The sequence below is a fragment of the Vanacampus margaritifer genome, chromosome 1 (genome assembly GCF_051991255.1).
Source record: "Vanacampus margaritifer isolate UIUO_Vmar chromosome 1, RoL_Vmar_1.0, whole genome shotgun sequence".
NCBI lineage: Eukaryota > Metazoa > Chordata > Actinopteri > Syngnathiformes > Syngnathidae > Vanacampus > Vanacampus margaritifer.
In genome coordinates, this window is record NC_135432.1 from 14,484,319 (window position 1) to 14,496,584 (window position 12,266).

General features: G+C 42.8%; 1 protein-coding gene across 3 annotated transcripts in view; it reads left to right on the forward strand.

Moving 5' to 3' along the window:
- Positions 1-216: 216 nt before the first annotated feature.
- nfatc2a (nuclear factor of activated T cells 2a) overlaps positions 217-12,266 on the forward strand; it is a 29,107-nt gene continuing 17,057 nt past the window's right edge. For 2 of the 3 annotated variants that reach the window (XM_077542930.1, XM_077542940.1), the window contains exons 1-6: positions 1,659-1,938; positions 3,138-4,056; positions 4,130-4,298; positions 8,516-8,718; positions 8,929-9,101; positions 11,219-11,359. In XM_077542930.1, the coding sequence (XP_077399056.1) occupies positions 1,803-1,938; positions 3,138-4,056; positions 4,130-4,298; positions 8,516-8,718; positions 8,929-9,101; positions 11,219-11,359 (1,741 nt within the window). In that variant the 5' untranslated portion in view covers positions 1,659-1,802. Of the gene's footprint in view, positions 362-1,658; positions 1,939-3,137; positions 4,057-4,129; positions 4,299-8,515; positions 8,719-8,928; positions 9,102-11,218; positions 11,360-12,266 lie in introns of those variants that run through there. The other variant, XM_077542947.1, reaches the window with a different exon arrangement.

Genomic DNA, 12,266 nt, shown 5'->3' on the forward strand with positions numbered 1-12,266 from the left:
ACTGAGGGAATCCCGTTATTTTACAGCATTGCACCATTATAAACACTCAGAGCGGGGCAGGGAAGTCGCTCTCGCTACTCCAAAGAACAACTGGCCGGCTGAAACGCCATCGACGCTCCTTCCTCCCGACACGGACCCGACTTTTTACAACTTGGATTTTTTCTTTGCCTTGTTTGCCTTCCCTTTCAGAATTTTTTAACTGAGAAACTAGTTTGCCATGCTTGTTAGACCTGAGTGACTTTTTTTTCTTTTTTTCAACATTTCTTTTTATTTCTTACTTCTTTTTTTTTTTTTGGTCTCCCGATGTTTAGAGGAACTTGGAGGCTGGCCCAGTACCACACCATGAGGTCCATGGATCAAGGTACTGCTCAAGTGTTGTGATTCTATGGTAATCAAAACATTTTGATTATTTATTCACATGTTGCTGAATCAATGCAAGTCTGTAATGCTTTGACTAACAGTTCACTAGTGAAAGTTATTAGCGGAAACGTTTCTATACATGTTCATTTTTTGAGCCACAGCCAAATACTTTAGGAAATTTGTCATGTTAGAGTGATATAAATGTACAAATTTTAAATGTTGATACTATATGTTAGTATATGGTTAATAACATATATTTTGTATTTATTTATTTTTGTCACTTAGTTTCCCCATTTTATGTACAGCACATGATGGATCTAGTTTGAAAGCAGTCCTCTGACAGGACAGTCCTGATCCATTTATTCCCAAGAAACCCGAGGGTCTGTTTGACTGGGACGTGGGGGTTAATCCCGAATGCACTTTTATTTTAAATTGTAGAAATTATAGTACTGTATGTTGCTATGTTGCCAGTTTGTGTCAACGCATCATGTCAGACACCAGAATGCAGCAACACAATGTAATGTTTCCAATATCAAAAAGAAGCCAGGGCTGTCACGTTGCAAAATGATTTTAAATTATTATTATTATTATTATATTTAAAACCTCTACCAATATTGTTTATATGAGCATGGCTTTATTTATGTGTGCATTTGATGTAGCCATAGTTTTTATATATTCCAACCAATATTTTGGCCAGAATCCAAAACATTGGGATTTTTAAAAATGGCTTTTTAATAATAATAATAATAACTATTATTATTATCATTATTATAGCACATACAATAAATGCCCCAAAATGGTCGTCACTGTCATTGTGGAAAGGTGAGATTGTTGTTAAATGTAATGAATGTAATAAAATATGAGTACTGTCTATTATTTAAATACATATTTGTATTATAATTAGTTATGATATTAAATATAATGTTAAATAGCCTACTTGTTTTTGTCTTAATCTAGCTATAATACCCACATGAATACAAAGAAACTAAAGCAAATGTGTGTCGGTACTGGCAAAAAAAAAAAATGGGGGTTGATATTTAGTTTTTTTACGTCCATCAGAAATTCTCGTTAACCTCCTTGTAAAATGACAACAGTGCATCAACCTTTACTAGGCTTTTTCAAGTAAATATCACGCCCCTTCGTTTTTTTTCAGTACCCTATGGCACATGCCAAAATATATTACACGCCACTATATGGCGTATGTTATGTAAACCTTGGCGGAGGTTCCAAAACACTAGAGGGGCGGGGGAGGGCGGGCCTTGTGCATGATGTGACAATAGTTCCGCGGTCACCAGCAAACAAGCGAGACAGGAAACATGCGCACGCCACCTCCCTGGTGAAACTCTTACTTTTTTTTATTTTTGGACTCCAGAGCGCGCGCTCTACTTGCTCGCACCCCCACCCACCCTTTTCGTCCCGAACCCGGAGTAGACGTTAGACAGATGAGTTCTTTGTACGACCAGAACCGCTTGGAGGAGGAACTGAGCCGGGTCAACTGCCCCGACGAGGACCTGGACTTTGAGTACTTGTTTGAATATGAAGCACCTTGCAGCAGCGAGGCTGAGGGAGGACGTCAAGGTTTGTGAGCAGATTTTGGCGCCATTACAAGAAACCCCCCACCCCCCACCCCTTCTCCACCACACCATCACTTGGGGGTTTATGGGCCCCAATGTGCGGGGCGGTAGTTTGTAAGAGGTTGTTGGAGCTAAAGGGACACTCAGACGCAAAAAAAAAAAAATAATAATAATAATAATCATGTCAAGCGTGCATTTCCTTGTCAAACAAATAATAGCACAGGACAGTGAATCCAAAAATACAGCACCAAATAAAAATAACAATGAATGAACTAAATGTTCCAAAACCAAACATTTCTTAAATGCAAATGTGTTGCTCTTAAAAGTTAAAAACTGAGTGTTACGTGTCATGAATTTTCATATGTTTGCTTGTAAGATGCAATGTTTTCACGCAGTCATTGCTAAGAATTTCACCACATACCAGACACTCCATTAGAGAGAGGCCACCAATCACACTTGGAGAATCGCTACGCATAGAAAACATCTCCAAATTCAGGAGCAACTTGTGGTTCGGTATCATCCTCAATGGCACTTCAACAAGGTCACAAGTGCCAGCGATTGAACCCACAACCTGCGGGTTTGGAGACGACTGCTCTACCACTGAGCCATGCCGCCCACGGGCAGAATGGTTTACATAAACAATGGTTTTGTTACCCGTGAATTACATCACCAATGGCTTGGTTGCCATGTCTGCCTCATGGCTGTTTAGCCAGGCATTGCTTTGGTTGCTAGTCAAATCACAGGATACATCTAGTCAAGCATTGGATTTACTTATTGGAGTTACTAGTCATTTACAGGGCACATAGAGCCAAACAATAGATTGGTCACCAGACCCACGAAATTTTGCTACTATGTATTTGGTCTCTAGCCAATCACAAGGTACATCTAGACCGGGGTTCACCAATTGCGGTCCTCGAGGTCTGGAGTCCTGCAGGTTTGAGATGTTTCCGGTCTACCAACACATCTGATACTAAAGATCAGGACTATATGAATGAAACATCTAAAACCTGCAGGACTCTGGACCTCGAGGACTGGAATTGGTGAACCTTGATCTAGACAAACAATACATTTGTTGCTAGTCAACATATCCTGCAGCCAGACAATGGATTGTTGCCAGTCTGGCAGAGAATGAACGTAAGAAATGATTCATGATTGTAATATTGGAAATATAAATTGTGATATTTGTCTTCCCTTCTTGTGCAGAGGACCCAAATCTTGCGTCTCACAAAGTCCTCAGTCCCAATTCGGAGCAAGCCTTCCCCCTGGAGGAGGTTTCCCCGTATGCGATCAAGTCCTGCAGTCGCTCCTACATTGAACACCAGACCGAGGTTCTGACAGGATATGATTCCCAGGAAGCTCGGAACTACCTGGACAGTACGCGGCCCCCCGGCTTGGCCTTGAGTCCGCGCATCGAAATCACGCCATCCCGGGAGCACTACAGCCATTCTCGCGACTCCCTGCAAAACCACCACACAAGCATCAACAGCCCCCGACCCACCCTGACCGTGCCCGGACATGACAACCTCTCCTACCGCGAGCCCCAGTGCCTGAGCCCTGCCAGCAGCAACTCGTCCGCCAGCTGGCACTCGGAGAGCTACTCCCCCTGGGCGTCCCCCTGCGTGTCCCCCAGTAGCGGGCACAACCCTGGAGACCTGTGCCCCCGATTACAGAACATCCACACTGGCTCGCCGCGCACCTCCCCGGGCACATCGCCGAGCGCCGGCCTAACTGAGGACGGCTACCTGGGAACCTGCTCGCCCTCCCCGCGCCCCGGCTCCCGCTCCGCCTCTCCGCAGGGCAAACGCACCTACGACATGTACAGGAATCCCGCGTTGGTGCCCGGCATCCGCTCCCGCAGCCCCTCCCCGCAAGGTGGCCATGTGGATCACAACATGGGGGCCCACTATTCACACGGCACCTTGCCAGAAGCCATGAACGGTTTCAGTTTGCCCTCTAAACTAGTCAAGACTTCCAACCAGGTCTACACTTTGTATCCGGAGCATCACGCCGATGGGAACTACTTGGTGTCCTGTGACCAGGACTTAAAAAGCAAACCTGCTCCGGAACCATTCTTTGTCATCCCTCCCATCTGGTCTAAGCCGCTAGTCTCCAGCATCTGCAGGTTAATTTGAGAAAATGCCTGGAATGGTATGTGTAAGTCCAATGTTCTGACCCGTGCCCTTTGTGTCCCGTAGTATCCCGTTGGCGTCCCTCCCCCCTCTGGAATGGCCCATGCCCAGCCGCACAGACCACTATGAGCTCCATATTGAGGTGCAGCCAAAGCCGCACCACAGAGCTCACTACGAGACGGAGGGAAGTAGAGGCGCCGTCAAGGCCCACACGGGAGGACACCCCGTGGTGCAGGTACCGCCGCAAGTCCCTTGAAATCTGCTTTCACATAAAGCGGATTATATGAATCGCAAATACACAAATCTCTCCTCCATCACGGGGGTTACCATGAAGACCACCCCCCGCAATAAGTGAAATCCGTAGAAACATCCTATTTAAATACTCGCTAGTAGAGCTCAGACTAGCACCCAAATCTCCGTTCGTCGTTCATTTTAACATCAGCGAATGACGGTTCGATCAGTTAGCATGTTGCGCTGTTCCAAAAAAAACACACATCAAGTACAATTTTATCCAAACGGTGAATGGAGTGCTCTTATATTGCGCTTTATTTTTATCGTCTCAATCAAACGTATCGGTGTGTAGCCTATACCAGCCGGCGTATTCATTAACAACCCATGGAAAGTGCTTTCCTTTTTTTAGTTTAAAATAATTTATCTTAATCCCCAGGATTCTGCACCATCCCCTGGCCACTGGCAGAAGCCATAATGTTGTTGTTTTTTCATCTCCGTTGTGTTTTACTAGTCTCGTCCTAGCTAGCGCTAAGCTAGTTCATCCCTCCGGTCCAACGTCCAAGTTTGCAAACTCCTTTTTGTTTGTTGCGAGGATTGCAGCAATACATGCTTACATTGCATATTTAGTCTTTAATGACTATTAGCTGGCCACATGTTACTATACACAACTACTTCCGGACGTCCGCTGAATGCATGTATCACTACGTAGCTTTCACGCACGTACACTTGTCACGTAAACGTGAGCCATCCAAACATTTCTCTCTGACGACAGATTTCTATGACATGTTGCATCACATGTATCTTGCACAACAAAAGTTGGCTTGCTAGGTACCAGGTGAAATCCTTCACCGAATCCATCACTGTGTTCGGCTTGCTTTAGGGTTACGTGCACGTACGTGCATTTCTTGCCTGGTTACGCAGTGCTACTAGTTTAGCCCCCACGAGTTCATCACACTCTTCTCAGAAGCATTTTCTCGGCTGCCCAAGCAACTTCAAATGCACTTATTCTCTTCTTTTTTTTTTTTTTTAAATATATATATCCGCCACGCAGCTTTCAAGTGGCTGAACCACACAAATGAGCTGACTTCCTGTGCCACTGCTTTTTGGGTCACATTTCTTTTGATATGTCAAGAGATATTGATAGCGGGCCTTACAGTTTCAACTCTACTTTTTAGCTCAGGTTTAGGCTGTGAATTGGTCAAAATAGATTTTTTTTTGGTTCCACTTGGCATGGTTCATAATTAATTGATTGTTAAAAACTCAGTGGATTGTGTGCTACAGTATTGATTGATTACAGTGCAAGACCGAGCTCTGCCGTAAATAGTAAAAACAGTCCTAAAATTGTCCATGTTAGACCTCGGAGTTTGAACATAATTTGTTCCTGCGAAGTGTTCAAAGTCCGAATGGTTCAACCTCCGAAACTTTTTTTCCTCATAGGAAATAATGTGAATGCAATTAATCCGTTCCCAAGCTCCAAAAGCTGAAAATTCCTATTTTAATTTCTATTTATGTTTTTTACGTTTACAGTACAGTATTTAAACAATAAAACTACCTTACCTTACCTGTTGCGGTGTGATAGTATCAGTGGATGATAAATGCTATGTTAATGCTAGCTTTAGTTCAGTGCTGAGTTTGTGTATTTTACATTGGGCATATTGTTAGACGACGAAGCGGTCCTCGTGCCAATATTTACAGAAGTAGTCACGGTAGTTACAACGGCGCGATAATCTCCTTCCTAAATCCACTGTGGTTCGTAGCACTGTATGTTCTTTTTTGTTTTTTTTGCTGCCACTGGCACTGTTGTCTTTCTTTGAGCCCATGGAGAAGAAAATTGTCGTGGAAAGATCAAAATGCCCTCGCGAGTATGGAGCACCTCCGGGAGTATGGTACGTTCGGCTTAGCTTGCTTTGCTTGGGTGTTCGAACTCCGAAAATGAGTTCAAACCCTGAGGTATTTTTTACTCAGATTTTTGGGTTGAAGTCCTGATTTGAAGTCCTGGTTGAAGTCTTGATTTGTACGAGTTCCGAGACGTTCAAACCCCGAGGTTCCACTGTACTTGAAACCGTAGCTTCACCACTATTATTCCAAAAGTTAAAAAAAATAAAAATAATAAAAAAAATCATTTTAAACTCATTTTGAAATTGTTACCTTTTAAAATGAATGGCTTACAGGTGATTTGATTTGCGTCACTGACGACTTCTGTGCAGGCAGCATGAGTTCAGTTTCAAAACTTCCCACACAGTACTGGTGTGAATGTTTGTCTAACTCAGCATGGCCTGTGATAACCGGCGACCAATCCAGGGTGTAATCCGCTTTCGCTCAAAGTCGTCTGGGATAGGCTCCAGCTACTGGCCGCATTGAACAGGAGAACCAGGACAGGAAATAGACGGGGGGGATGATTTTATTTTGAAACTTTGATTAAAATTTGGACTGTTGGGCCTTTGACTGAGTCCCATTCTCGTATTCTGTTTATGTTGTTCTTGCATCTTTTCCACACTGGCCAAAGGCCTCAGGTGGGTTCTGCCTGGCTGGACACGGCTGCACTCCTCCACGTTGTCACTCCTTCCTCCTGTCGTCCTTGCACCCTTCCCTCCATGTGACCAACCCCGTGCTTTACTTTTCCTACCCCGTGCTCAGTCATGACTCACTGCTCCTGCATGTCGCCGTGACAACCGCCCCACTGCTCATGTTTGCGCTCAGTTTCTCCTCTGTCCACTCCCTGCGGTTGCCATAGTTACTGGCCGTCGTCAAAGATGTTACAAAGATGTGAAATGTCATTCTCCCGGGACCAAAAAGTACATTCTCCTGTCTTTTAAGCAGACATATATAACTCATAATAGGGAGTGTCATTCTAAGAAGTGTTCTTGATTTGCAATTGACTTTCTATTGTTTGCATACTTTGTGCACATATTCTAGTTGGCTATAAAAAAAATATATACAAAAAGGTATTGAAATTAAATTCTCCCAATCAGTTTACATACCTTAAAAAAGTAGAACATTTGAATTAATGTGGCAGCAAAACCAGAAGCTACAAAGCAACGTCAGCTGACTGTCACGCACTCTGACCCCTTCCTTTTAGCTAGCTAGCTAGAAGGAAGGCTAGTTTGTTTCTGTAGAACTGAACCCTTGAGGTTTGCTGAACTCACCTATTTGTTCTTCCTGTTAGATATAGATTCCATTCAGTGATGTTGTTTAAAAGTAGAAATCTTACTTCATGAACTGAAGAAATATTTCCCATTGAAATGAATCTGTTCTAGCCAAGAAGTTATGTTTACCTTTTTGCATGGCAAGAGTTGTGATCACACAACAAGAGTCGTTTGCCAAACATTTTACCTTTCTCTGTGTGCTCACTGGTTAGCCCTCGCTGGTTGAGAATGCTGCGTCCTTCTTGAGACGGCTAGTTAGCAAGCGCGCTAAGCTAGCTGACTAGCTTCGTTTGAGTGTTGAAATAAAGTGTGATTCAAATGTATTATTATTATTATTATTATTAAAATAGTATACGGTAGATGGTAGATCACAAACACCATTCTCATGTTTAGCTAGTTACTTTACTGTTCGTCATATATAATAATAATAATATATATTCAATCCATCCATCCATTATCTGAATATAATACTAATTATTATTATTACAATGATTGTAGTATAGCTTTCTAATAACACTGTCGCTATCAGTTTTCAGTGTCTTTGGAGTCATGCTAATGGCAAAGAACGGAGCTAGTGATGGCACAACTGAGCCTTCCGTGTCCATGCCAAGACCTGGGCCGAATATTCTTGTTTGTAAACCAAAATTATTTCTGAATCGGTGCTTTTGTGATCTTGGGTTCCACTGCACTTTTAATCAACATTTATGACAAAGCAGCTTGAAGAAAGAACACTTTGCATCTGGGTTAGCTATCTACTGAACTAACATAAATATAGTAGAAAAAAAACAGGTGATAAACAAGTGGAAACAACATAAAGTAACCAAAGTGAAAATGCTGTAGTGCCACAACAAAAAAATACTGCGGTTTTAGTTGTGGACTGACCTACTGTCAGATTTGAACTTTCTTTTGGCCTGTCATCAGATTTGTCATTTTGCAAGACAGTTTCCCTTTTATAAAAAGCAAACAATGACAGGCACACAACCGGTTTAACGTTTTGCATACACTCGCTTGCCATGCGGCAATTAGTTGTCGATGGTTGTGCAACTCAAAAACCCTCTTTGCTGTCTTCCCGCAGTTGCGCGGCTACAAAGGCAAAGAGGCGCTCGGCCTGCAGATTTTCATCGGCACGGCGGACGAGCGCATTCTCAAGCCGCACGCCTTCTACCAAGTGCACCGCATCACCGGCAAGACGGTGACGACAAACAGTTTTGAGAAGATTGTCAATGGAACCAAAGTCCTGGAGATGCCCCTGGAACCAAAGAACAACATGAGAGCAATGTGAGAATATCATCATTTCTCAAATTAAAGACTGAATTAAATCCAAAGGTTGCACAAGGTGGTTAGAATTAGATCTCTCTTTCACCTTCTTTGTAAAAAAAAAGACTGTAAGCGTAATGATTCATTACTAGCTTGACATCTACTTGTAACATTAGCATCCCAACACGCCGACATTGAACCAACACTGCGCTTATTCATTCCGTCACACAGAATCGACTGTGCTGGTATCCTGAAGCTGCGGAATGCCGACATCGAGCTGAGGAAGGGCGAAACGGACATCGGGCGAAAGAACACGCGCGTCCGCCTGGTGTTCCGCGTGCACATACCTCAACCCGGAGGACAGCACGTCTCTCTACAAGTGGCCTCGCATCCCATTGAGTGCTGTAAGCAAAATGGACTTTCTGTCTCTGCCATATATTTTTGATCGACCAACTGCCACATTCAAATGAGTTTGGAGCGCCGTCCAGCAATCAAAGATGTCTTTATGCTGGCGCGGCGGCGTGATTTACTGTGTGTTTGCTCGACTGTGTGAGTGCAGCTTGGCTACATCCAAGTATGTTTACACAGCCTTATTAAAGCGACGGGTGTAATCAAAACTCAAACAAGAGCTTCTTTTTTTATCCAGCTTTGCTAGGAACACAACATTCCTGTTAGAGCAAATTGGGGCAACAAAAAATTCACATTTACGAGGCGTCATTTCCTGTCTGTTTTCTAGCCGGGAAAATGGCGTCCCTACCTGTCTGCACGCAAGACATCTGTCGGGGTGGGCGTCATCGTTATCCTCCTGGGTGCACGAGGGTTCAAAGGTTGCGGGGGTTGTTTGTTGTCAAGTGCAGTTTGCAAATTTTGTTTTAGTTGCATGTTGAAGAAGTGCAGGAAGAGGAAGGGGCACATTACAGCAGTAGTTTTGCTTCTTTAACATTGAAGCGACATTATTGTATGATACGCCATCTTGTGATAAGCAAAAGTGCACATCTATTGTTGCCATAGTAACATCAAGCGGCCTTTATTAGTGTACCGGTGATCCTTGATTTAAGGCGTTAGAGTTACGTTTATACGTAGCTTGAATTAGTACATAAGTTTGTACACTTTACTGTCATAATTTTAAAAAGTCTACACACCCCTGTTCAAATGGCAGGTTTTTGTGATATTAAAACTGCCACAATATATCGTCGTCGTCATGTCACGATATTAAAAGCAGCACATCTGTTAAAAAAGTCGGATTGATTTCCATTTGTGCAGTTCCAGCAACTTCTGGTGGCTAGTTTTTAGTGCAGTTTAATTTTTACAAGGCATGTTTTGGCCCTTTTATGTTTAAAATCCACGCTAATGGTCCAATGAAGAGAAACTCAATGTGTGCCTCGATATATATATATATATTATATTTATATATTTTCTATATATAATATTTATAATATTTTTCATTGCTGTTATGTACAAAAGCACAATATTGTGTGTGTGTGTTTTTTTTTTTAGTTTGAGCTCATTTTTGTACAATATTGTGACTTTTTTTGTATCACCAACCTCCCCACAATATCGCGATAATTATCGTATCGTGAGCTTCATACCGTGATAATATCGTATCGTGATATTTGGATGTCGCTACATCCCTAATGAAAATGCAACCATGATAAATAATTTCGAAATTTTTCCCGTCATTGATGTGACAAAAAAATTTTTTCAAAAAGATTATAATTGGGGAAATTAATCAACAAAAACAATCTGCCTGCTCAAGTATTCACAACTATAACTGGGTGACAGTCTTAACCACATTCAAACTTATGCTAAATGACCATAACACTTTCCCCCACAGATTTTGTTATGGTCCAATGGAGCCAGGGTTAAACTTTTTGGCCATAACTCCAAAACGTATGTTTGCTGCAAACACTCGTTACCAACAGAACATCAACCACGTCCACAGACATTTATGGGGGACATGTCCTGCCAAAATTATTCATACAAAGAAAAACAGTAGACGTATTTAACTTAAAGTAAGGTAGTAATGCCTGTAAACAATCAACACAATTTTAAAGGAAGTAAAGTGAAGCTAGACTTCATATATAAGAACTCAAAATACCTATCTGAACCTTTTTTGGGGGAAATTGATGACAGAGAGGTTTTTATTTATTTATTTTTAAATATTGATGAATGAAGAAAAAAAAATGGCTTCCAGGCAAATGGCACCTTTCTCATCCAGGGCAAAGCGGCTGGTGCTGGAGCACCACTGGGGGGTCATTCGGTGCACATGCTGACCTACAACAAACTCGGTTGTTAGCACCATCATGTTTGGGGCTGTTTTTCTACATCTGGAACTGGAGCCTTAGACAAGGTGGAGGGACTTGAGAAGCGTTCCAAATAGTTACAAAATCCATTAATATATATATTTAAAAAAAAAAACTAAAGTATCTTATGTTGTTGCGCAAATGACTTTTTGGCACTTTTTAATTTCATGAATTATAGCTGGTAAATGATTTTCATAAGAGACGTGCCTCCCTTGCAGCCCAACGTTCAGCGCATGAACTTCCCATCGTGGAGAAGCAGGATTCGGACAGCTGCTCGGTTCTGGGAGGCCAGCAGATGATCCTGAGCGGGCAGAACTTCAGCGCCGATTCCAAAGTGGTTTTCATGGAGAAAACGCAGGGTGAGTGGCATCATTTCACATTCTCAAGTCATTTCCCGTATTCGCTCGCTAGTTGCAACAAGAGAGGGATTGCTGACTCGGAAAGTCGCTATTAGCCTCACATTTTCACTTTATCTGTGTGACGCTGGCTTTGGCTTTGGATGATGTCTTCACAATCAATATGCCTTTTATAGATGCATTAGCAAGAAATCAGAAATCATAAGAAAGCAGTTTACACAATTGTCAACAAGTGTCATTAGGGTTCGAATCCTGCTCGTTGTGGTTCGCACTGCACCAGCTCCCTCAACTAAAATGACCTTTTTTCCACAACGGCTTTCCCTACCGTGTGTTACGACATGCAGACATGGAAAAGGAAATCTTTCGGAAAGGGATTGCCGGTGTTGTGGAGAATTTTGTGTATGACCTAAAATTGTGGCCGGGTACAACTGCGGAATCCCTCCGAATTGGAGACAGCTGCGTCTGTCTGGAGCTCTGCCGGCGTGTGCGATGCCGGGACCAACCCCCACCCGCCTTTCTGATTTCCACTTCCTCACATAATCACGTCCAGAGGGGCGAACAAATGTCGGGGTCTCCCTTAGTGGAGTTACAACACAGTGCAAACAAACTCAAGTGCCAAGAGAGAAGTCATAGCGAGAGAGAAAGTGGAGTTGATGTTTGAACGAAGTTGGCGACGTGCGTGGAATCCCCAACAACTCCCTCCTCATTTCTCCCCATCTGACTCATTTAAGCCGTGCGTTTTTAATTAGCATGCTGACAAAAGGGTTTCCCAGCTACAGGAACATTCGGAATCATTTTCGGAGCACCACATGTCAGGCTTTCACGTTTACGTTCGTCTTTTTTTCTCTGATGACGCTTACGTGGCAGCCCAAATGTGATCTCAAATGAAACTTTAAATGATCGTTGATGC